At 42.1% G+C, this 26,555-nt stretch overlaps 2 protein-coding genes across 9 annotated transcripts in view; one reads left to right on the plus strand and one right to left on the minus strand.

Annotated features, from left to right (window-relative positions):
- The window catches only part of CMSS1 (cms1 ribosomal small subunit homolog), a 244,933-nt gene that overhangs the window by 36,508 nt on the left and 181,870 nt on the right, over positions 1-26,555 (minus strand). For 2 of the 7 annotated variants that reach the window (XM_041124879.1, XM_041124880.1), the window contains exon 3: positions 5,190-5,222. The exons of the other annotated variants lie outside the window; for them this stretch is intronic. In XM_041124879.1, coding sequence (XP_040980813.1) covers positions 5,190-5,222 — 33 coding nt within the window. The remainder of the gene's footprint in view (positions 1-5,189; positions 5,223-26,555) is intronic. 7 annotated transcript variants of the gene reach the window in all.
- The window catches only part of LOC115343724 (filamin A-interacting protein 1-like), a 140,385-nt gene that overhangs the window by 4,482 nt on the left and 109,348 nt on the right, over positions 1-26,555 (plus strand). The window lies entirely within an intron of this gene.

Here is a 26,555-nt window from a genome sequence, read left to right on the forward strand (position 1 = left end):
GCTTTCCCCCGGTCACATCTGCATCTCTCTCTCGCATTCATACAAATGCACATACGTATGTACACAGTTGTGTCCAGACAAATGACAAAGTTGCAGGGGGTGGAGACCCACTCTCTATCCATTAAAAGCAAAACAGTACTTTAGGCTAAGACGAAGCATCTCCTTTGAAAAATGCATTTATTTTATATGGACTTTCAGTTTGGCTAGATGAAAGAGAGAACTATGACAGCTTTGCCTAAAAATTATGAGAATGAAACTAAACAACTGAAAGCAGTTTACCTGGAATGTTATAAAACAGTGTGCAGGGGTATGAGACAGCATGTATATACCCAGAGCAGCGGTGGTTATCTATACTTGAAAATATGCTTTCAGAAGTATTTAAAAATTGAGGACATACAGCTGGCCGCCTGCACGGCTTGTTTTCTCACTTTCATAGAGCTGTTGTCAACTCCAAGATCAGTGACAGCTACAGAAGTAAGCTGAAAACACAGTGCTCCAGTGGGGCGCACGTTTCTTACGGCAGTGATGGAGGTACCCAGCATGCTCACAGAAAGACCTTTGCTCTCTCAGGGGAGCTCAGCAGGAGCTGGGAGCCTGGGAAAGCACCAGCACAGCAATGGCTGTGTTTTGCTGAAGCGGTTTCTCTATGAATGGTGTATGCACGGCTTTCTGCTGCTCTGTGACATCTGCTAAGGAAAAGGATTATATGCAAGGCTAACTGTATCAGCACATTTCATTTGAAGATGAAGGTGGCTAACTTTAAAACAATTCCCAACGAAGATCCCACCTATACAATGTGGCATAGTCATGCAGGGAAAAAGAGTTAAAACTGGGATTATACAAAACTAACACAAATTTCTTATCCTCCATTACGTAAGCCGAAATTCTTTCAATCGTAGCAAATTCACAATGATCACTACTGGGGCTAAAACGCCACAGAAAGTAATCCAAAAACACTGAATTCTTTTGTCTCAAACATCAGAGAGTAAAAGTGCATATGCACTGCTGCAAAACTGTAAATTACAATTTTACATAAAAAGAAACTTGGACTAAACATAGTCCTGTTAAAATAAAACCTTGGATGTGAACTTTTCCATTTTTCACTCATAACCAGCTATTTAGTACACCAATCTGTTCCTCAGGCATTCACTTGAACAGGGGAACAGTGTCCAAATCTCTAGCACGTAAATAACATTAAAAAACCCCAGTATTTACAACACGGTTGTATTTAGCACAGTACTCATGCAATTTTCTTAACCACTAATAATACTGCAGAAGAATATAAGAGCAAAGGATGAAAAGAATGTAAAATAATCCCCAAATGAATGACAAATGTTTTAGATACTCTCCCTAAAGAGACAATTTAAAAGTCATGTGCAAAATACAGTGAAAAATAGGCATTTTACATCAACTCTTGTCTGTCTTTAAGAACGCTCAATTTAAATAGAAAATGAGTGGCAGCCATTCTTCCTGTTACTATGGTTTATTCTGCTAACATAATGGTTAGAGATGTCATCCAATACAACTTGATGTGTACTATTGTTTGTCTACTCGCACAATACCTGCCTAAAAGAGTGGGAAGGCAAGGAAATCCCGCTTGGGAAGAAAGTGGGGCAGTACAGGACAAGCTTGTCAGTATACAAGGAAAAGGAAGGGTAGAGATGATGCACCAGGACTCGTGTGCTTGAGCACATGCTGTTGCTGTGCAGTTTGTCTCGCGCAACCAAGCCAACGGGCTGCACGTTCCTCACTGTACATTCACCCGCTGACCAGCACCAGCCCACTTAGAAGGTGAGACAGCTCAGGTTGCGATGGAGTTTCTTGATATAGGTAAGTAGACACTAAGAGATTGAAACTGTGTGACCTCTCAACTCCTTTGCAACAGGAAACTTGAGACTCCTGAAGGGGGAAAAACAGAGCATTCGCTCCCCTTCACACCAACTTTCATCCAACCTCCAGCTGTCTGAGCTGGACAACATGTAGTCTAATTATAGGTTTCTTGAGTCTTCCGAGAGATTGTCCCCTTACGTGGGCAAAGAATCTCACTAATCTCTTTCAGAGCACAGATCGTCCTCCATTTTAGACTCTTCTTCTGCCCTATCACAAGTGTGCAAGGTGGGTTCCCCACCAAGTTTGCTCCTCGCCAGTGAAACAAAAGGAAGAAATGCCATGTTTCATCAAGCAATGCAGGGTATGGAGTGACCACTAGAGAAGGCACAGCTTGCTTCTTCTCTACTGTCCTTTCCTGTGACATGTCACTTAAAAAGAGCTGTTAACATTGAAGACGTTTTTATTAAAAGTGCAAAGCTACGGTATGTACTGAGCAGTTTCATACTTTAACATTGTTGAGGATGTACTACATACATGAGTTGATATGCTGTTTTCTTTGCACTTTGTGTACATACCCACTACACATGGTCAGAGGAGGGAATCCTAGAGGATTTATTAGGATGGAAGTCAGGTGCATCTTTATGCTTTGTTATATTAAAGAGCTTGGGAGTATACATTTCTACATCTGAAAGGGATTGCTTAGCCTTTAGCAAATCACTAGCACTTCTTCCATCTCAGTTTATCTTACTGCAAAAAACAAGATGCAGAAATTTCCCTTAATGGGGTGTTTTAGAGCCTAAACAACATAACTAAAGTGCTATGGGATTCTTGAAGAAAGTGCTATAGTAGAATAAAATAATAGTTGTTTATTATATTCAGACAGAAAGGACATGAAGACCCTTTCCTTACCCCTTGAAAAAACATTAGTGTTTTTAGAAATCTTTCTGAGAATCCAAACCAGTTGCATTCAGATCATTAAGATGAAAAACAAACTTGGGGCTCACTCTGTCAGAGAGACACAGCTCAGTGGGCTCCCTTTTAACTTGGAGTTACAATTCTCCAGTCTCAGTACTGACAGCCACAATCACAGGCTTCTTTGTCATGTCTTTGCTATTCAGCAGCTTCTGGGAGAGTGTCCTGACATGAAACAAGAGAATGATAAGGGCTAGCCCTATCCAAAGGGTTTCACTACCGCATCCAGCTCAAGGACAAACTGATGACAGACTATGTAAAGCTGGGGTCAGAATATAGATGGTATGCGAGAGACAGAAGCAGTGCTTTATCTAGGCCTTGAAGTCTCAGCTCTGAAGACAGCCTCATAAGGCAGATGTCCTCTGGTATCCCGTACGAATTCACACACTGTGAATTCTTCATTCGAGACCCTGTTGGGAAACGTAGTCTCCTCCTGCTTGATTTACTGCAGAACTGCTGATAAGGAAACCCCACTGTAGCAGTACACTACCCACAGCACAACAGAGATGAGATAGGCAGCACATCTGCTGAGGGGAGATCGGCGTCTTAGTCAAAGTTACAGAAAACAGGAACTGTAAAATAATCCAAGTCTTACAATATGGAAAACACCATCGCCCTCAAATCAGAGATACTTTGTCTCTCACTGTCTGTCTTTGGCAGCAGAAATAATGGCCATATACAATTAATACTATCAAACAGAGCCCAGCATAGCAATAAAAAAACCCAAAACCCTACGTACTGTCATGGTAATTTTATCCTTTTGTTTATTTTTTTAAACTGACCTAATTACTTAGCTCGGCAATGGTCAGGACTGGAAGGCTGCACCAGAACTGTAATGAAGGTAAAACCCTGGGGAACAATTTTGATTATAGTGGAGGTTTCAGCTGACTACATTTTAATTAATCAGAGTAGTACAGCACTCTGAATTCCCAGGTATCCCATTTCAACCTGCAGACTAACACGACTTGTTTTAGGGCATATTTTAACATTGTTCTAATAAATTCTTCAACAGTTCTTTTAAGTCTCAGAAGTAATCTAATTTCTTTTTTATTTTTATTATGGGGGCTTTCAATAGGCATTTCAACTATAAATCACTAAAATGATGTGGCTATGGAATGCCAAAAATAGACTCAGAAACCAAATACCTCTTCAATACTTGTATTAATTTAAAGGACAGCAAATTTCCTAATTACAAAACAAGTTTTTTTCATATCAATAAAGCACTTTAATTTAAAATAGGTCTCTATTATAATAAAGACAAGCCACAGCAGCATTTGTTTAAAAAGCTCAGCAGTGAGCCAGCATAATAATATTAGATATCATCCGCTGTAAGTTAAACACGTAAGTTGTCAATGACAAGAGAAAAGCAGGATGTTCAGGGTTCAACACGCAGTGCAGTGTCTATGTTATCTGTATAATCCAGACCTAAGCGAGCCATGCTTAAGGCCTGACGAAACATGTGCAGAATTATGTGGCAAACAAAGAACCAGATCCCAAAATAAGCAAGTTTTGAGCTAACACATCATAAGACCCAGCACAGATGGTGTAATTTATATCTTTAAATTCACAAAGCACATAAATTTTCTTTGCATTCTTCTCTGCATCCTGAATTCACCAGTGTTTTGCTACTGTATGGAAACGAGAACGTTAAACCCCCAGGACTCTGCCGGTTACTACTGAGACACTGCAGTCCCCAACATCAGTTAAATGTGACCTGCAGAGGTGGCTGTACACTGCCCCTATCCAGCAGCAGCAGTAGATACCAAATCTTCCTCCAGTAGGGATGTAAAAACCAGAAAAAGGTCCAGACACTATGAAAGGACCAGGGGAAAAACCTAGGACAGCCATCAAGCAGAGAGGACTAAACCCAAGAGAAGGGCAGGGCACACCGCTGAAGCTAGTGGCAGTGGTAGCAGGAAAGGGGACAAGGACAACAGACATGGAGCTCTAGCTCCAAGCCAGTACAATTCTCCATGTCGATCGTGTCGAAAATGCTTCGTTTTCTACAAAACCCAACCCTCTTTCCTCCTCGACGGGGGGAGCCACTGCACCACCTGCTCGATGTCTGGGAGGTCATGGAGCTGTTCCTTGGTCCCTGCGTGGAGGCACAGTAGAGGGGGTGGGTGACTCCTGCTGTCTGAAGGCACTGCCTGTCATACAGTTGTAGAAACATCCTTGCTCCCAGCAGCACCTACCCCTACTAAGGGGTACCGAGCCCCTCATTGCTACACCACTAGGCTAAATGCAGCCCACGTCTGCCAGCTGTCCACTTTCATTACCTAAATCTTTTGAGAAGATAGGCACCAGAATTATGACTTTTCCCCTACATAAAAGAAAAGAAAAGGCTGGGAGCAAGAAAGAGTAAGTAACTTCATATGGTGCCTTACCCCAGTGTATCCATAAAGCTGCCAAAACCCAACCTAAAATAAAATAAAATAAAATAAAATAAAATACCAATTAGATTAGTTTTCCAGGGTGAAACTGTTCTGTGTAGGATTAAAAAAGGTAGCTCACTTCTGTGTAGAAGCAATGAAGCAAATGTGATTTAAGAGAATGATAATGGATTTCCTTCGACAATGGGAAAGGTACAACCTAAGCTCCCATCTTAGCAAGGCATCCAGTTCAGCAATCACTATTTTCCTTTAGTTTCTGCTAACCTAACAGTACTACAGGTACTCTATTTTACAGTTGTCATTACCACAAATATTACAGGAATAATTTGCTACGGTAAATAATCACAGAATTAGGTAAAGGCAACAGCATTCTCAGGAGCATGTAAAATTATTCCAGGCTGGAAACCAGTCATTCATGCCTAGCAGTAATTTTTTGTGAAACCAATGCTTAGAGAGTTTGGACTGAAAAACTCAAAGAGGAAAAAGCATCAAATTATTGTCACTGACCAAGGCACAAAACCTGAGTTTTTGATTTGCAGAGGCAGTTTCTGCACAGAGTTGTAAGCCTGAAGCTTTTTTTGACACCCCCCCCCCCGGCACTGAGCAACCAACCCAGTACTTAGTTCAGGTTTCAGAAGAGCTCGAGTGATGTATTTAACACCCGCTGGGTACACTGCCACTTACACCGCATTCAAACCAGAAGAAAAGAACGGCTGCTGCTGCTCTCCCTGCCTCAGGTTAAGCACCAGGAGTGGGAACCCCCCACCAGGAGCATGTGAAAGCACCAGCACTCACATGCTGCAGCCTCCAGTGATCTAGAATTCCCCTCCTAATTTTCTATTCTTCGCTCATGCCTTGTCTTTTAACTGCATCCAAGGATGAGCAAAGGTAAATAATGTGGTGTGCTTTACCTGGGGCTGACCCTAAAAGCCGCTTCAGAACTGCAAGCTTGGGCAGATCCTAGCCAGGATCCCTGAAGGGAGCCCAAAAGGGCTTGAGCCTACAAAGCCTCATCACTCCATGGCTCTGAACAATACTCTGGCTGCTAACTGAGCTCCTCAGCAATATCAAGAGCAACTAATGTCCCAGGATTTTTCTACACAGCAGTCACTAAGAAAGTGAAGATAAATTAAAGGAAGGTGGGGAGCTGAAGCGTGCTGCCCTCTGGCCTAGGTGATCTTGACAGAATTCAGGTTTTCTCAGCTCCCCTTAAGCTTAGAGCCCCAGGAAACATACCTTGGCAGGAGGTTTGCCCCAAGAAAATGTGTTGCAGGTAAACCCATGGCTGTGTTAAAAGTCACCCACCTCTAGCTACTAGCCCAGGAGGGAGGGAGCCAGCATTATTTCTGAAAATGGGGAAGAGCAGCTTCTTCCAGGCAGAGAATTCTTCTGTCTTTAGTCTTGCACCAGTAAGAGTACCAGTGCACCAGTACAGTGCCAGTACACAGCACCAGTGCTTTATGAACATGTATAATAGTAATAAAGATGCTCATAACTCCAAACTATATCTATCATGAGAACTCCTATCCCAAAGAGGAAAGTGACAAAGAAAATGCTGCCTTAGTGCCAGCATTAGTTCTACTGGCTTTGGTTTGTTTTTTTTTCAAAAACTATAGAATCTGTACATCCCCTTCTGCTTAAATTGCTCATGCACGTGTTGGGAGTGGAGACTGTGCATTTGAAACAACCGAATCACAAGCATGCCTACCAAGTAAACCTTGCAGGGATGAGGGAGAAACTACATGCACAAGAGTCTTCAAGCTGACTACACATGCAGCAGCTGCCTCCCACAGGGTCACTGGAAAAATCCATTCAGCCATTCTGATTGCTTTTAAGAGCAAGTAAAATACAGACAAAAATACAGGGCGCTGGGGGGGGAAACACAGCTCAGACAAAGCAAGGCATTTTTGGATAGGCTTAGACAGTTTCTGGCCTATTTCAACACCACTTAAGATTGGCAGAAATTTTGTGGAAGAGAATCATTTTTGTCTCCACCATTTGAGGAAGATGAAGATCATGGCTTCATTGCACTGACCAGCCTTGGTAGGGCAGTGCAAGAGAGGTAGGTCAAAAGTCTCCAATCCGTGTTCAACACAGAAAGCATTCAAGAGATCAAACAATTCTTCTTTTAACCTCCAAATTCAAAATGGGAAGCAGAAGTGGCTGCAGAGGATTTTCATTCAAAAAACAGCCACTGTTCTCGTTCGTGAGTCAAGACTTCTGTTAGCATGTACTTCAGGAAGCTCACAGTACCCTTGTACTCTGCTACACAAGTAGGAAATAAAAGTTCTTTCTGCTGTATTCCTGTGTTGAATTACGGGGTCATTTTTCAAAGAGAGTTTTAAAGCGTACAGAGCTAGAGTTGGACACGATCAGAAGTCCATAGATCTGACTGCTGCATTCAACACAGTCGACTACAATGTGTGAGCAACTTGCCTGCAGAACCAAACAGGAGTCAATCTGAATCTGGCTCAGATGGTTCATCTCATTCCTCTCAGGAGGCCCAAAATAGGCAGCTGCTCCTCCTCACTAGGACTGCTTGCCATGGCATCCCAACAGATTAAGCTCCATTCACCATGAAGCTATACATTATTAATCTTATCTGAAGCAGACAGTGCTGACGCCCAGCTTCCTCAGTGTCTGGAAGAATACCAGCTGTCTCCAGCTCAGCCTGAGTAAATGGAGAGAATGTGTGCATGTATCAAGAGCAAATCTTTCTTAAAACTTTGCAGGATTCAAAATCCTTCCCCTCTTCTTTTCCCTACGCACTATCACAGCAACTGCCTGGGATTCATACCCCACTCACTCTCTCTGCATACCTAGGTGCAAGACTCCTTTTTGTATCCTCTGCTTCTAAGATAACTGTGCTACTTCCTCTCAGACAAGGACCTGGCCCCAACAGCCCATCCATTTGTTTTTTTTGGGATGGGTTACTGTAAGACTGTCTTTATCAGACCAACAGAAGGAGATGGCCAGATTACGCAGCCAGTGGAAGATACGGCAGCACACCTCCCAAAGCACAGGAATGGACACTGTAAATAATTACTGTACTCAACAATTCCTTAGCTTTTACCTCTTATAAGTCCTTCATGGCCTTGGTTCTAAGGCTCAGCAATCTCTATGGTCCTTTTTCTTCCTTGGCCTTGGAGCATTACAACCAACAGACACCACATAGTTGGTAGTGTTGTAAATAAAAAAGTTCATTTCTACTGAAAGGCAACCAAGTTGAGGAAGAACTTTTTACCTTGAACTTAAGAAATGGTCCGTAAGGGGTACTGGATAAATCTCGTATTCATCAGCCCTTCTTCAAAGTGGTCACAATCAACTGGATGGCAAATTACACAAAACCCACGAAGAAATGGATCTTTACTGACTTACAGATGACTATTCAAAGCCTCTAAGAATCTCAAAGATATTTTAATGATTGTGTAGACATGGTATAGACAGGTGCAATACAAATACATGGCTCAACAGGTAGATTAAGCCCTTAAAAACCAGAGAATACTAAGCACTGTAGCTAATTTTGCACAAGAAACTTGTTTATTGGACCAGTTTTGCATTTCAGGATGCAGTCCAGCAGTGAGCTGGTTTATGAACAGTGACATCAAGACACACGTATCTTGCATATCCCATCCTCTTGAGAAAAACAGGGGTCTCTACTGTGGCAACATTACATGTGAGGAAGTGCTATTTTTAAATAGAAGCCTTTCACTCTGGGGTAAAATTATTTCAACAGTTTTTGATCCCCTAAATCAGGGACCAAAACTTTGCTAGCAAGTGGGAAAGTGTTCTACAATTTGAAATGTTACAGCCAAGCTGATGAAAGATCATTCAAGCAACCTTAATGGCTCCCATGCAGTCATTTTTACTGTAGAAATCAACACACCATGCGCAGGTCTAATAAAACCGTATTATTTGTTATTATGGAAAATACACTAATTCTACTTACTATTTCCCCACAGGTTTACAGCACTAATAAATCTGGATTTCTGTCATTAATCTCTAGAGTTAATGACTGACTACCACTAAGAGTGCAGTAGGTGGTGATTAAAGCAATAGAAATGCCCCATAATACAGATGTTATTGCCTTTGTGTGGGGAGGCACCGTGTGGCAAGTGAATATTAACTTCAAAGATCCAGCTCATTTTACACAGTTGGGCTCTCCGATGAAAGGTGAATTTTGAGCATGTTAGTGTAATAACATGCTCCCAAGATCTTTTATTTTTTTTGGGGTAATTATAATGAAACACTATGGCTGAATAGTATTACCCTCACCCACTTCCACCATCAAAACAAGATGACATTGTTCCTTTTATTTTCTAAAGCTTATTTTTGGCAAAGCGATTCATCTGTTCTCTCAGATACTATTTAGAAAGCAAGATTAGTAGATTAAGCCATTTACCTCCTCAAGTATTGTGCTTTTTACATTGTCATATTTACCACATAGCTTCAGGCATGGCAAATAAAAACTGTCTTAAATCTGTGACTGCCTCAGAGCTGTTTGACAGGGCTCTTGGAGTAGGCTCATAGTTTTGTAACATGAAGTCCCAGGCTTAATCCTGAGTATAAAGTACTTGAAAAAATAAAGATTTCCAAGTAGGAGGCTGAAACATATTACATATCCATACTCAAATTCCACAAGGCAAACCTATTGATATATATTTACCTGGCAAGTATGTATGAGGGTGTTTGACTGTTTATCATTGTAGCAAAGGAAGACTAGATAAGCATGTATATCTCATCAAATTAGCTATAGCCTATAGGCTTTCCCACACTCGTATCTGGGTTTGACCCTTAGAGTCATCTGTGTATTTCTATTAAGATACATTCATTAAGCCTTCATCAAAAGGCAATGACAATTAGTTTCCTCCATTACCTGATTTCCAATTAACTAGTGGTCTTAAGAGTCTGATGTCTCACATACTAACGTAGAGAGTTGGAGCCAAGATCTGCCTGTTTATACAGGACAGAAAGCAATTTAAATATACACTAATAGAGAGGGTTTGATTTTAATTACATTAGACACAGTATTTGCCCAAGCAAAAGCATAAGGGGAGTACATTAAAAACCAAAACAAAATAAAACCCCCAAAATTGGGCTGTTGAAAGAAAATTACGGTCACATCTCTCATGTTAGAAATGTTGATAAAAGAGTTCAGAGTTGCTTCCAAGGTTATTGTCATCCTGAATATGTATTGGCTGTTCAGACACCGGTCACGAGATTTAAAGAATAAAACAACATTTAGTTTTGGATAGATCCGTTACTTCATGTAAAATTAAACAAGTTACTTGCTTTTTTGTTGTTTTGTTTTGTTAAAACCAACCGCCATTCAGCATGTGTTTAAAAGAATACACATTTTACAGGCATCTTTTAATCAATCATAGCAATTTGTAAACCCAATTCAAAAATAAATATTTAGAGGTCATGTAAGCAATGAACTCAAAGAATGGCTTAGATCCAGGCATTGTGTAGACTGAATGATGTGATGCTCCAGACATTTTTCTGCCCATGTGGTGCCATCAAATAATTTTGGTGTTTTTTTTAAACAACATGACAAAAATTAAAGAAGGAAAGAGAGAGACATATGAGGAACTGAGAACTGTGAAATGAGACAGGGGTAATGCAAGAAGGGTCATATCCCACCACTCAAACATGAGCCAGCAGAAGGGAAGGAATGAGATAAGAATAAAGGTCAGAGCAGCAACCGTGGCCAGATCTTTTCTTGGAAAGAGCTTAAGAATAAAATTAAAACAAAAAACAACCCTTATGCTTCTTTTCAGGCATCAGCTGCATTCTCTTCTTACTAGTTTGGATAAGACTTTTATTAGACAACCTTTTTTAGTTGCCTACTCGGACCCTGAGGTACTTGAAAAAAGTGCTGGGGGCTCAGCTGTCACCCCAGCATTAAGTGTGGTTGGCAAAATACTCTGCTCCACTAATTATCTTTCCTTGATCAAAGAACTTCCTGGGGGTCAAGGAAAATGGGAAAGAGAAACAACACCTTGCTGTTGAGAAATTATCTCCCATTTCGGACCACAGGACAACTCTTTAGAAAAGCGCTGCCTCTACTTCAGTTCAGCAAGAGCACAAGAGATGGTGGTACCTTCTGATTTTGACAGCCATGCAAAAGACCCTCCCTGGCCTCGCCACCAACCATGCCAGGTCTCTGTAGCAATCTGCAGCAATACACTTCATTGGGCTCCTCTGCTAAATTAGTTGCAGATGCTTCTGTAGTAAATCTTTCCTTAGTCGTGTGCCTCAGAAATAATGAACTGGAAAAGTCTGCTTCACAGGCTCCATATCAGCCACAAAAAACTGCATGAAACCATGAAGTCAAGCCCAAAGCCCCCCAGAGAATTCTGGAGCACCACCGTCACATCCCGATTTTCCAATTTCATCCACTCAGCTGAAAGGATGTTTAAAACCAACATTTCTGGGGACAAAGAAAATCTCATTTCATTCTTCTCTCATTATTGAAGTGTGGCTGAAACCTTCTATTCTCAGAACAGCCAAAAATAAATAAATGCTGGTACATGTAGGGAAATTTTAGCCTCAGAAGTAGAATTTCTCAGAAGAACTTTTGAGCAGCTGAAGATGTGGGAAGGAACACTATTACTTGCTCTCAGCTAGAGCAGTTGCTAACATGATTATATGGGCCCCCTTTAAAGTCCATTTGCACAAAAGGAGATGAGTCTGTCAGTAAATAGCAAAGTATTTATTACCATACCCATAAACCTCTCTTCCTGGAACTGCCATACAGCTGAATATCATCCATGAAAGCAGACCCAATGCTCAAGGTGAACGTCATCTAAGGCCCTCCTGTAAACTCCAGCTCTGTTTCAGACCCTGAGATGCTGTTTCTTAACAGCACGACACGGGCCATTGTGCTGGAAGTCAGTCTGTTTCTGGGAAATGCCATTGCACTTCCACTCCTGACTCTTCTTCTTTCTCAGGTTTACCTCTATAGCTGAAAAGCTCGTTTGGTGCTCCAACTCATCTATACCACCAGTTAAAATGTTAAACATTAAATCCTTAGTACTTCATTTTGGGTTTAAGGCTGAGATTGAGAATCTCATAAACCCCAGGATGCCCAAACTACAGCTTAAACTACAAATTACAGCCCTTTTCTCAGCACCTTCTGTATTTATAATGAAATAAAATCTACAAAGCTTATGAGAAAAAAACTTCTATACAAGTAGAGTGAGATTTCAGAGGACAGCCATAATCTCTAATGCAAACAGGTATGCCAGAGCACAGAACAGCAAGATGATTTTCTTCAAATCACACACCAAGTCAACTGCAAAGCCAGGAACAGTATGCAAATCTCACTGACATGGTAGAACATCAATAAGCCCACGTGTGGCTTTTCTGCTTATTTATTGTACATGTCTCTACATCTAGTTATTTTTCACATGCTGATTATGCAAGACTGAACTATGCTTCTCCCACACATGGGAAGTGTTACATGTAACTGCTCGTTATTTTCACTGAATGCATTACCACCAGAGTGGAAATCATACCTCTGAATAGCCTTAGTCAATTAAAATCCCAAGCCTTTATGCTTGCAGTTACCATATTTCTCTCATGGTTACTAGAAATATTACTGTATTTCTCTTATTTCTGAAAACTTCTTGTGGTTAAATAGGACAAATCCCTCCCCTCCCTTACTACTTGTAAGGTAGCCTCTCCAAGTGTCCACTGCGCTGAACTCCACAAAGATTAAGTGTGAGTGCCAAGTTAGACTCACAAAAAAAAGAAAAAACAAGCCATCGAGCATCCCCTATAGCGTTAGTGGCACACAGGCAAGGAAGCCCAAACAGGCAGGGAAAGAGAAGCTGCTGTACTCTTCCTACTCCCTGCCTTGCACGTGCAAGATCCCTGTTTCTCAGGACGCTGGCAGCGACTCCTTGTCCCACACACAGCCCACAATGTGGTTCCCACTGGCCATCCCCTTTGCTTTGCTTCTTAGGGAAACGGGGCTTATATATGACGACCACAGTATCTGTGTGTGTATGTCTATGTCTGTGTGCTGATCCCAGAGTTTTTGTCTTGGCCCACAGTCATTACACCAAGGTTTGACAAAGGTCCGAAGAAAGCAAATTCTTGCAAGTTCTTACAAGTTTTGTGAAAAGAGGCAGGGAGGCGATTCTATAATTATCCTTGCAGAAGGCGAGGCTGGCGTATGCGATCCCAGAGAGAGGGAAGAATCCCAGCAAATTCCTCAACCATGGGAAAAGTTTCAGCTGAGACTCACAACCACTGGACACAAATTTTTAGGAGAGTAGGCATGTTCAACCCCAGTGCTCAGAGAACTACTCATCTGGCTAGGCAGGCACTGTAAAACACAATCATTCGAATGATTTATTCCATTCTATCTTCTAAGAAATCTTTCCCAGCACTAGAACAGGAGGGAGCAAACTGATGGGTGACATACACATTTGCTAGCACAGAAAGGATCTTTATAAAAGCAGATTTTGTATTTCCCAGATTAAGAAGAAAAAGAGCCAGTGACAGGGTGTTGCAAGGGATCCTGCTGGTTTCTAAGCCTGTCTTTTCAAACACCTTGCATGCGTATAATTTCAAATACAGAAAAGTATCCATTCTGAAATAAGCACCATGGTAGAGCCAACATACGTGTTTTGGGATAGCTGAGTTTATTTTCTCAAGGTCTGTATATCAGAGCAGAGATATCTATTGTGAGTATTTTGATCACGCATCCCCAACCAGCACTGGCCGTGGCTGCTTAAGGAAGGGGGGAAAGGGGAAGACTGACCCCCATTATCACCCCTATTCAAGTCCTGCCCCTTAGTTGCCCATGCCCAGTTCAGCAACAACAAACCAACCTGGCAATGACCCCATTACTCATGCTGTTTACCACTAACCTTGCTCATGACGATCCAAGGCAGTCACAGAGGAAACGCAAGCCGCTCACCTGGCAGATCTGCAGGCACTTGTGGGAAGCAGGCAGCGACCTTTTCAGCCAGCAAAAACTACAGCAGGAAGACAGTGCTTGAACAAACCTTATCATGCGATAGAAAACTTCCCCACTGGTATAATAATGCAAGGGGACACTATTTCCCACCGGCAGTTTACTATACGAGGATGTAGCCTCAGTACAAAAGGACGCACGGACTTCCAGGTTAAAACAGTTGTAACAGACCACAGCATGCACATTCTTCTGACTCTTGAGGAGTTCAGACCTGGCCAGGCACATATCACATTGCCCACCACAGCAGTACTCCCTTGAGAACCAGGTATTTAACAACGTAGACAGCCCCTGGGATACAGGCAGCACACTACGGAGGACTGGAGACCCCGACACATGGCTGCACTGCCCAGAGGGTCACACTGGTTACTGAGAACTGAGCTTTGCCACACTTCCTCTTGAACCTTCACCCTCCCAGAAACTGAACAGCCAGTATAGCAGGAGAGCTGTGGATTCCCTACAACTCTGTCCACCTACCTCAACTGCATCAAGTCTTGCTACCTAATACCACCCCCCTCTCTTCACCCCACAGATAGCTTCTTTTCTTTCCCCCTATGAAACTTTGAATGCTACTTTTTACAAGTAGAAATTACCAACGTTGACAGAATTCTGACATCACTTTTTTTTTTATTTTAGAAAAGCTTTCTGTTTGCGCTAAATATATCTTTATCTACTCCAACCCTCCATGACTCAACCTCTATCTATAAATACTTTAATGGGATTTATTCCAGTTATTTTCTAGTTTCCCAGGTGATGAAATGACAGACCTTCAACCTGGTCTTGTGCAATCAGCATAGGAGAGGTCAGTGAATTGGCAATAACAAAGTATTTGGGAGCCAGCAACAGGGAGAAGGAGTTCAGATATTCAATGATAATGCACTAGCACAAATGCATGCTTCCCTCCTCAAAGACTCCAGCATAAGAAAAAGCTTTAGGAGCAGATCCTTCACACCATAATCCCCTACACTGTTTTGATCTGGTTACCTAAGCATGGTTTGATTTTTTTGCCTTCATCTGCAGCTAACCTGCAACAGGGGCAAAGATCTGGTGTCTGAAGTCTAGAGAAAGGACCAAAATTCAACAGTTCCCACACCTCTGTGAAACTTGTAGTAGAGAATCAGGCAAGGACCTCAGTTTAATCTTTTCACCCTGGTTTTCACTTGCTTTTGCACTCCCTAAGTTGATAGCCGCTTCTCATTTTCGAAATTTGGGATAAATATGCATTTCTTGCCATGCTGGCCTTCAGGCATGCCTGCCACCACCAAAACAGGCACTATGTGGCTCTTCCGCAGCACGCAATGGGCAAACCGTTCCAGCAAAGTTCTTCTGCCAGGACTGGGTCACGATACTGGCAGCGAATATGGGCTACAAGGGACTCCTGAGCAAGCCAGATCCCTGATGTGAGAAGAAGTGGGCCAGAAAGACACTTGTGTGAGACAAGAGCATGGGAGAACACTTCTTCCCAGTAATACTGAGAACTTGAAAAGGCTCGAGTCTGACATAGAGAAATGCAGAGGCTGCAATATTTTTTTCAAAAAAAAAAAAACCTCCTCCATTCACGAACTCCTGCATAGCAACATGAGACTCCTGAGTGGGAAGCTCAACAAAACACTTGAACTTCTCTTTGCCCAGGAGAGCCTGGTTAGTTCACCAGAACATGGGAATCTACATGAAAGAAAAAAGCAGCAAAATATTTTTAAAACATCAATTTAACTCCAGAACAGTTCTCCCTCCTCAGTAAGGCCCCGTGTAGCTGCTCCTGTTAGCGAGGCACTGGAAGGGGTGGTATTTCAGGCCTATTCTTCAGCAATGCTCTAAAATCCCTGGCTGTGAAGCGAGTCTGCCAATCAGCCACCTTGCTCTGCTTGCACGCAAACCCAAGTCAAGTAACCTGAGGAGACATTAGCAACTCAACACTCACCGCAATTTCACGTCGTGGTCTGACCAAGTGGCACAAGCACTTAACCACAGCTTTTAACAACAGCACGCTGCACACACTAATCCCTCCTTGATATTTCACGTCAGCTCCCACTGTGAATCAGCACAGATGGCAATGGATTTTGGCTTAACAAGCCAACTCAATTGCACTTGCACTTTTTGGAGCGAGGAAGATTATCATTCCTACCTAACTTACACCATGATCCTGACTGCAGTCCGCCAACCTCGTCCAAATGGCGTTTTACTGGAGCCAATGTGCAGCCAGGGGTGTCGCAGCTGGGACTGCCTGAAAGGCCTGGCTGTTCCCTTCAGGGGAAAACACTGAAGGAGTTGATGTCATTTACACATTACCTGACTCCGATGAGCACACTTGCTGGCAGCCAAACACAACACAACAGTGATGCTTTAAAAGAAGTGTTCAGGACATGTTTTTCATTACCACAGTCAATCCAGCACGCCATTGCTGCCTCCACCTTATTCCACTGTACAACAGACATTAACAAGCTAAAGTGATAGCAACACGTGGATGATGAAAACATTCCACCAGTAGACTGGACTATGCTGAACACTGAGTGGGAACATCAGGTTAGATATTTTCTGTACCCTGAAGTGTTTTTTTCATGGCACATTAGACTTTCTGATCTTTTTTTTTTTAATTAACAGTTGTGCTCAAGCTCCCTGGGGCTTCTTTTTTGCAATAAGGTAGAACTTCATAAGTATAAAAATCAGTTCAAATAAAGTAAAAAAAAAAAAAAAGAAAAAAAAAGGATAAAAAAGCCAACAACTCTTCCAATATTTTTCCCCCCAAAAGAATGCATTTTTCCTTATGTCTTCTGATCCCCTCTGCACCTTCTTTGCTTTAAAAATATGACAGTAGAAAAGGATAGTCCAACAAGTCAGAACTTCAGCAACACGCCACAAAGCACTTACTTACAGCATTAGGCATATATATTATATTGTAGGTCGAAACTCTAGATCTGCTCAGAAGAACTGCTGTGACCTTGCACGATCAAAACCTGAACTGCTGTGATCTTGCATGATCAAAACCTAACAACATCAAATTTCTCAGATCTCCAGTCGGTGAGGGGAATGAAGGAAGAAATTCAAAGGCCTCAGGTCCAGAGCGAGGTGATGCCCTGAGGCAGTGTGGCACAGAAACCCGTGCAGCCAACAAGGTACAGGCAAACAACTCATTCAACTTCACCATCCAGCAAGGCCAGGCACTTTGAGAGGTACCCATGGCATTTACACCTGGCTGGTCAGAGGGAGCTCTGGATGACTGTTCAAAGCAAGGCTCCTACTCGCTTACCTAAGAACAAGTCTTTTAACCACCCTATTTAAGAGCAAAGCTTTTGGAGGGAAGACTGTTCTTGATGGGTATGCCAACAAACTGATAGCTCTGCCAGCACTGAAGGAGTCACTTATCTGAAGACAAGACACTGCACAGTGTCACTTGTAAAACAAAGTCAGTTATTTCCTTCCAACTGGCATCTGAGAGCTGCCAATAGCAATAAGGAAAGTATTCAAGAAAAAAAAATAAAGGAGCACAAACATAGGGATTAGCTGTAAAATTAGACAGTGGGGTTTTTTATTACTGTTACTATTTTGAATTGCAAATGGAGTCAGAACACATTCTCCTAGTGATAACGTAATTTAAGCAGTCTATTATTCAGCACTATGTCAAATCAATATTCTGGAAAACGTTAACCTCCATCCCAGGTTCATCCCCCTATCCCACCCCTAATATACTCATTCCAAAACCCCACTATATTTAATCCCTGAGTTTATAAAGCGGATAACATAAACGCTATTGCACTCAACTCAAGGGAATTACTAGCACAGTACTCTTGAAATCTCTAAGGAAACTCCTGCTGGGATAATATTTAAGACTTTAGTCCCCAAAGCAACATTTCTCAAATGACCTCAAGCCTAAAGCTACCTAAGTTGCACCAAAACTGCTCAGACATGTTGTTGCTGGCATCAGCTCAAGTTCTTTTAAAATATAGTTAAGATACGCAATAAATAGAGAACAATGAAGTCACCACATGAGAAAGATTTTAAGAAGTTATCTATCAGAAAAAGCAAGGCAGATCTTGCATATAAACACGAACAATCATTTTACAGGGTGGCTGAGTGCCCTCTTCACTTGGAGCTTGCTCAGCCATTATGCTCTTCAAAGTACTGCATGCCTTACCCTTCAGCTACTGATCAAGAACCAAGATACACGTTAATATGTAACCTGCCAGAGGTGTTTGAAATTCCATCTGATCCTCATCAAAGGAAAAAATTCCTCACCCTTATTACAGAGTGTAAAAAGTTACCAAATGCCCCCAAGCAGCATGGCTGCCCCTCTGGAATAACCCCTTCCCCCCTCTGCAACACCATCAGCTCCAGGTGAACCATATGGGTTCTCTATGCTATCTCCACCTTTCAATAGTGGCTTTGAACCAAGAATGTTGCTATTGAAGAACAAGGGCGGAAGGGCTGAATCCCAAGATAAGTAAGCGGCAGGGCTGACCTCATAAGCTGTTCCCTAGGGCATACCATTGGGATCGTATGAGGTTCCTGGAAACAGTGTATGAAAAACAGACACTGAGGTTTTAAAATTCATAGGCAGGAAGTAAACAACATTTAGCAGGAATTAAACACACTTATTATTCAAAGAACTTTAAAACACAAAACCCACGTACAAATCACGCTAGGGTTAAAGCGGTACTTAGATCCAATAAGGCAACACAGCAGGAACAAGTCACAGCAAAATCCACACTTGTAGTGTATGCACATGCGCACACTTGTGAAGGTATAGAGAGAACCACAGACGCAGCTCTCTAATGCTTTTCAAGAAACATGGCCACTACATTAGAAAAATAAGACTTACAGAAGCACTTAGTTTGGTTCAGCTCCACTCCCAGAGAAGTTAGTAGAAAAAACAACGAAAACCTCTAAAACAAACAACCCACTTCAGTGGGAAGAAAATCAAGCTACTGACGAGTACTTCTGAAAATCCTCCCCATCCTACTAACACGCTCTGCTGAGAGCAAGCTGCGTGAGCTGTCAAGCATTTCAGCTTTTGGCCACTTTGAGGTCTGCCCCATGCAGATGAGTCTCACCCCTGAGTTTCTCCCTTTACACATGGCCGAAATCAACTCTATATATTTAAAGTATGCGCTTTAAACATTCTCTAATACTGAAGATTATCCGTCTGTTCCAACATGCCACAGACTTTCAGGGCAAATTAATTGGAAAACAAAAGGTTTGAGAAACATCAACGATACAGAAAAAAAGCAGAAGATACATATCATGGGCCTAGAATTTGATGCCTATCGCTGCAGCAAGCCACGGCCCTATATTCAAATTTCTTCACTGTTTTCTACTGTGATGACCTCAAGGACAAGTATCTCTAGACCTTAAAACACAGGCACCTGAGCTGCCTAAGCTGCAGCATTAGGACCCATAGTTGGAAGCATCTGGCATTGTTCTCATTTTGTATACTCCATGACAAGCTCATGTGGACCACGCTGAAAATTCGTAACAGAAACAATACAAGTTCTGTATGGGTCCCCTGCCACCTAGTTGGTCTTAAGATCAAGTAAAACCAGAACAATGATACTGAACTAGGAGAACGAATCACAGAGTGATGATTTCAGGGAAAATACTTTAGTGGGCTTTTTTATTTTGCTTGGGTTAAACGGGTTTAGAGTGACCCTCCCTAAACCTTTTATTTTTTTTCCAGTAGGTTGCAAGTTCTTCTGAGCAGCTGAGGAAGACTGAATACTCACTCAATACTCTGAGCTCAACATTTTTGTGTTTTCCTCCCTTAGAGATAAATTAACTACTAAGGAAGAAATAATTTTAAAAGTACAATACCCAGGGCTTATATAGTGTCTTCTATCAGCAGAACTCAAAGAGCTGCATATACTTTTTAAGGCACTTATCAGCCACAAATCCAGAAAACTGGACTTGCAACTACTCACTCTTTCACAAAAGATAACAGCTTTTGAAAAAAAAAAAAAAAAAAAAAAAAAAAAAAAAAAAAAAAATTTGGTTTTTCAGTACTAAAAAGCCATAGTTTTTAGGGCCATAGGAAGATAAACAGCTTTTGATCAACTCCACCGCATGCAGCCAAAGTCTTACTCCCAACTAATAAGAAAAAATGTTCTTGATGCAGCCAAGCTGCACTACACTGTGATCTGGGTATTATCCTGGTGCTGCAACCACTTGATTCATAAAAATCTGGATTTCTATAAAAAAGCTGATGGGACACAAAAATCTCAAGTGACAGGTACACCACCAGGGCACTGAGAACCTCTCAGCTCTGAGTCCACACATTACAAAATGTAAGCATCCACATCAGCTTCTGCAAGGGAACAGACACATACTGCAGGGCATCCCAAGGCCAACTTGCTGCTCTGTCCCCCTGGCTTTATAATTCTACATAGAACCGAAATAAACCCAGCTCAAAGCAGCGTTCTGAAAACTCAATGTACTAAAAAGTTGTTCCATTCATATGTTCCCATGTCCTAAGAGACAGGCATAAAACATGATAAAAATATTAGCAATTAGGTTTTAGGGACTGTGATCTCACAGATGAGAACAGAACAATTTCAACTGAAGTCAACGGAATTATACCCACTGACGTGACATCACAACACGGCACTCAAAAAATACCTTAAATCTTAAAATCCCCAGATGCAACGTCTGTGGCCAATTTCTATATTAGCCACACGTGCATTATCCTGAAAGGAGGTTTCAATTATTTTTATAGTGAGATAATGTTCTCTTGACGATCTTAAAGTCTTAATAGCATATAACAATTAAATTTCATTCTTAAGAAGACAATAGCAAACATCTGCAACTTCGAATCTATAGAAGAATTAGCAATTTTTCCATTTTCTTCATGAAAACGGTGACTTTTCCATAATACCATAAAGCTACCGACAAGCTACATAAAGGAATTTGAGGGGAAAGCAGGGGGAAGTCTTCTCCGAGGCCAAGTGCAAACTGGAAGTTTTACACTTTGCCAGTTGCAAGAAAAATGGGAAACAAAACACTTCATTTTGTAATAAAGTATCAGCTAACATACTTAGCAGAAGGAAACCCGTTCTTCACCAGCCAAATCTGACTTTCATTCGTTGAACTAAAAATATATCTGCAGAGGTTTGTTAATATGGTTGACCTCAAAATTTGGCACTTTCTTCCTTCCAGATGCAAAATAGCTCAAAATCATGCATTTTCAGGGAAGGATCCAAAGGCCCCTCTACCGTCTATTCCCCATAGAAGTTAATCACCAAGCATTAGTTAACACAGCCAATCCTGGAGACTAAGGAAACACTGTCATCCCCACTTTTGGATAGAAAATTGAGCAATTAGTCTCCTCTGTGTTTTCTACAATATACTTTACAGCATTGCTATGCAAGGTTTAGCACACCACATGATGCCACCACCGACCTTTTTCCCAGTGCTGCTCTCCCATGTTTGGTCCTGAACTAATCAGAGGAAAGAAAACAGCGCAGTCATCAGGACTGCAAGCAAGTGTAGGTCCTTCCTTTCTCCTCCCCTCCCCACTTTTCTTAAGCTCAGGTGAAAAAAAAAAAAAGGCAACTACACATTCTTAGGAGAAGCACAGAAAAGGTAACTTGAAGGTGGCTTTATGAAAAAGCTAAAGCTTGTTTTTCCAGTGGAAAAATGGGGAGATGACGTATCTTAACCAGCAACATCACTACAGGTCAAGCCAACTGTTTACCTCAGCCAGTTAATCCAAACTACAGTTTGATTTGTCTGTGCTAGGAATCAAAGAAGATATAGCTCACTAAGGATTCCTTTTAACATGTCACCTCAACACTTATCATGCCATGGGTGCGTGTGTGGGAATGGTCACTCAGGCCCAGTTCCTGTCAGGACTGGCAGCACCAGCAGCAGCATCTTCAGGCCGCCTTCTGCACTATGGGCATGTGATTAAAAGAACTAGTGGATCACCCCTATTTCTCTAAAATGTACAATCTCGTAATTTTCCTAGCATGATCGTGGGGACAAACAGACAGTAAGGTTAGTTGTGTTCACGTCTAAAGAAAACAAACTCCAGTTTTTGGAGAATAATGTTCCTTTCTTCTCTAAATGACCATTCACCAGCATGGTAATGCTATGAGGGGACCTCATCAGTATGTCCTTCCCCTGCCCAGCTCACCCAAAATAGGGTCTCCCAACTCTGCAGCAGCACAGTGACTGCAGAGCCATGCTGCAGCAAGAACGGAATCCCACCTGGCATCCTTTTCAAAAGTGCTTAGCAGAGGTGTGGATCTCGTTAGCTGCTCTGCAGACCTTGGGACCCCGAGTGTTCATTTAGAGATGCTACTGGAGATTACCTGCATTCATGGAAGGAACGAATCCCAATCCCCACCAGCAGCTCTACCCCACTACACTAATAATGATGTACAAATGACAATCTGCCACCCAATGTGACCACCTCTGAGCTGAGCCAGTGGTATATAAGGCCCTTTTTAAGACAGAAATGCAGAGTAATGCATTCTCCTACAGCTTAAACCCTTTGGGGATGGGTGGAGAAAACACCTTCTACCAGCAGTGTGGAAATTCTTCAGGCAAGGATGGAAATATCTGAGAAGAGGGGAAGGGAGCAAAAGACAGCAGCTTCATTTCCTGACCTCACATGGACCTCTAACACCCACTTAAACGAAGTTAGTCCAGGAGAAATGTTGCATATGGGAAAACGTCTGTGTATCAGGGACAAGGCACTGAGAGAGCTGGTCGGTAATTACAGTCTCAGCCTCTTCAGATTTGCTTTTTAGCAGAAAGGATAGCCCGTTAAAAACTTAATCTTCTGCAAACCAGCAGGGAGCAGGCAGCCTTGCTCTCATTTTTTTTGTGAGAACTTTCAAGACCCAGAAAAGGTGACACAGAATTATCCCATTCCTCTCAGAAAGTGTCACCAAATCATTCAGAAACTTAACTATAACCCATAGTTATAGATGCAAGGAGCTCAGTTTATGATGCATTTCTGCATATATATTAGCACAGAAACACACAGTATAACACAGATTCAGAAAAACAAACACCCTTTTAGATGTGGGGCTGAAGTGACCTCAAACGAGCCTGTTCCACATGAAAGAGGCACCCTTCTGAAGTTCTAGATAGGAATCTAGGACCCCTGGGTGACAGATCTACTTCTGCGACTCATGGAAAACCAATAAGCTTGGCTCTACAACCATGCCTTGCGGGGGTCCAGGAACAAGTCTATTCCATCCCCACAAGCTGTCTGACATCCCCTGAGCACAATGAATGAGACTGGCCAAGAGCAGGAATTCAGAACAGGCTGCAGGATAGCGGTTGGGACTGCAAACAGCCCAGTCTACACGCAGGGCAAAGGCACTCTGGCCAGTGGAGTCACAGAGAAAGGGGCAGAGCTGGACAGGCTCCCACCTGCAGCAAGGCAAAGGCTCCAAGCTCTGATGCAGCCCTCTTCAAGGACTTCAGAATGGTCACAGAGAACAGAAGCGCTCCCTGACTTGTGCCGACAGAGCATAAGATGGACCTTAAAAAGATTGAGGTATGAAGGATCAGGAATGCAGACAGATGAAGATATGTGGGATGGTCTACAGGGAACGCAACTTCTGCTCCAAAAAACCACCCTACTTGCTTCCACTGAGTCGCTAAGGTGGAAAATACAGCTTTTGCTCTGTTCCTTCTGAGAAGGGAGCCGCTGCAAGGCTCTAACGGCCTCAGTGGGGATCTCCTCATTAGTCATCATGGTTCACTATGAACCAGAGGTACTTTCTGTGAATGGCCAAACCACAGAGATGAAACGGATTTCTTTATGTGAAGCAACCCCCTGCCACAACATAGACACTATCAGCTAGTGTCATCATCCTGCATTTTCTTTTGTCAGTGAAGCTGCGCAGTCTGACCGCTTGTGTGTCAAACAGAGGGAAAAGGCCTGCTGAGAAGGAAGCTTTGAATCGTTTCTTGGCAATGCACTCTAGCCCTGGGCTCTAAACCCTGACACACCACACGTTAGCGGGTTATGCTCTTCACCCAGCAAACAAGGAGGTGCACCTCCTCAGCAAGGAATGGAGCTCTCACAGCTTACATCTGGCTACAACTCTGCCAAGTGAAAAACATGAGGCTGGAAACTGGGCTGTCCCACAGCAACAGAAATGAAAACCTACAAAGATGACAATGCAAAACCAGTTAAAATTCGCAAAAGAAGTGATGCAAATTAGAAAGGCTCGAGTAACCTCAAGCAAAGAGCAACAAATCCGAGAGGAGCTCTGGCTTGCCAAGACAAGAGGAGCAGCTGAGCGTGCGAGGGCGAGCGCTATCCACTCCAGCTGCCTATGTGGGGAACGGAGGGAGGAGGAAGGAGGTGCACGGGATCCCCCCGTTGTAGGCACTGCTAGCTCTAAAGCTTCTCCAGCTCCAATGGCAGCATAAACACATGTCAAGGGAAAACATACATGCAGACAGCTATACCGGAGAGTACACTTTTCCCCTACCAGATGTAGTTTAGAGTCCCAGCTGTTTGATTCCTACCAAATTTAAAAGACTAGCCAGCCTATTAGGACAAATTCCTGTGACAAGCTGATCTTACATTGCCGAGGACGTAGTCATCTTATATTGCCAAGGATCAAGAGTACCAGCAGGATTCTCCACGCACAGTGACACTAAGGGATAGAACTCCCACAGCTTTTCTTCTGGGGTGACCTTTAACGTTAATCCAATATAAGTTACAACACTCCCAAGTACATAAGTATAATAATCTGGCAGATTATACTCTGTTCTGTAGGTTTTTTTCTCCAAAGAATTTACAGGTTTGGATTTTTTTTTTTTTTTTAATAACTTCAGCATAGCTAGTGAGCAGTTCAATACCCCCCCCCCCCCCGCCCTGCCCCCAGTTTTGGGCTATGTTTGTACAGTCCAGTAAAAGAAACTGCTGTAAAGTGGGCACAAATTTTTAAATTACAAAAAAAATTCATGAGGTCCTACCCTTGCTTCTCTATAGAATTCCTCCAGCCGTTTTGATATGTGGGGATGTATATAAAACCATTAGGAAGCAATAGATTCATCCCAGACCAGAAATGACACTTTTGTTTTATTGGCGTGGGGGTGAGGAATGGGGAGAGTTATAAATCACGCAGTCATTAGGCATAGGAGACATCTCAAAGACAAAATGGAAACAGATGGACTAAATTTTTCTATAGCCACTGACAAAGGAAGTGAGTATGGTTATGTAGAAATGACACATCAATACAGCTATTACTCAATGCATCAGTACTGAGCGACTTGGTTTCGTTATTTTCGCTATGTTTAATTCAGAGGAGTAAAGCAGTCCCTCCATCTGAAAAATTTATTCCAATACAAATTAAAATCCTAAGGAATTAAATGTAGCAAGCAGTTTAAAATACAGTCTAAAAAAAACCCAGAAAAAAAAGGATGTTTGTCTTATATGAGCCAAAGATATATAGTTTGATAGTTTTTGCTTAATTGCTTAATTTTGAGGCCAAGTCTTATTTGCACATTTGTTTCATTCAAACTACAACTGAGGAAAAATATATTCAGGCCACAACAATCTTGCCTATAGCTAACTTTTATTTGTAACAAGGCTGTTTCACTCTACTTTTAACTTGCTTTTGAACTCCAGTTCCTTAAGATGCCTTTGCAATGAAAAAAGATGGTAAAGTTTGCAGATTGACTTGAGTTGACTTCCACTTTACATGTAAACAGGAGCTCTTCACAGCTGGCTCACAGTAACACCCTCTGATCACTCCTTGGCAACAGCTGTAGAGATCCACCACCACAATTAGCCATGAAGAAAAAAGAGTTGGGGGAAAAAAAAGCCTACAGGCCAATTGGGGTTTTTTTTCTATCTTGCATTCAGAGATGACAGAGAGACATAACTCATTATGCAGAAGACAGTACACAGCTCTGTCCTGCTTCGTTGTAGCTGAAGTTCATGTTATATTACATTGACATGGCTGCAGAAAAGTAAGCACGAAAGCAATAAATTACTTTCCTAAGGAAGCAGCAGCTACCTAAAGAAATAAACTAGTAGGTTGCCAACATCTTGCATCACCATGCCAGGACTTTAGGTCATGAAGGCAGACAAGTGGGTACAGAGTCAGGTAAGCAAAGATATCGTTTATGCTTCAGAAGATCGTATTACGTGGTATTTCACAAACTTTTTCCTAGTGTGACATTTTAATTGGTTCATCCAGTTAAATGGCTCCAGGATGAATCAGTGATACTGTAAAGGAACTAAATTGCCATCCTGTTAGAAAGGATACTAAAGACATGGGAGGAACACCCACAAAAGTAGTAAAGGAAGGCCTATCTTCGTAAGCCTGTAGTTGCACAGCTCTGCATCGCTGTGTAACCTATTTTAAAACCAATCGGGTTCTTGTTTTCTCCTGAGTCTCTCACTCTGA

This window comes from Aquila chrysaetos, chromosome 7 (assembly GCF_900496995.4).
Source record: "Aquila chrysaetos chrysaetos chromosome 7, bAquChr1.4, whole genome shotgun sequence".
Classification (NCBI taxonomy): Eukaryota; Metazoa; Chordata; class Aves; order Accipitriformes; family Accipitridae; genus Aquila; species Aquila chrysaetos.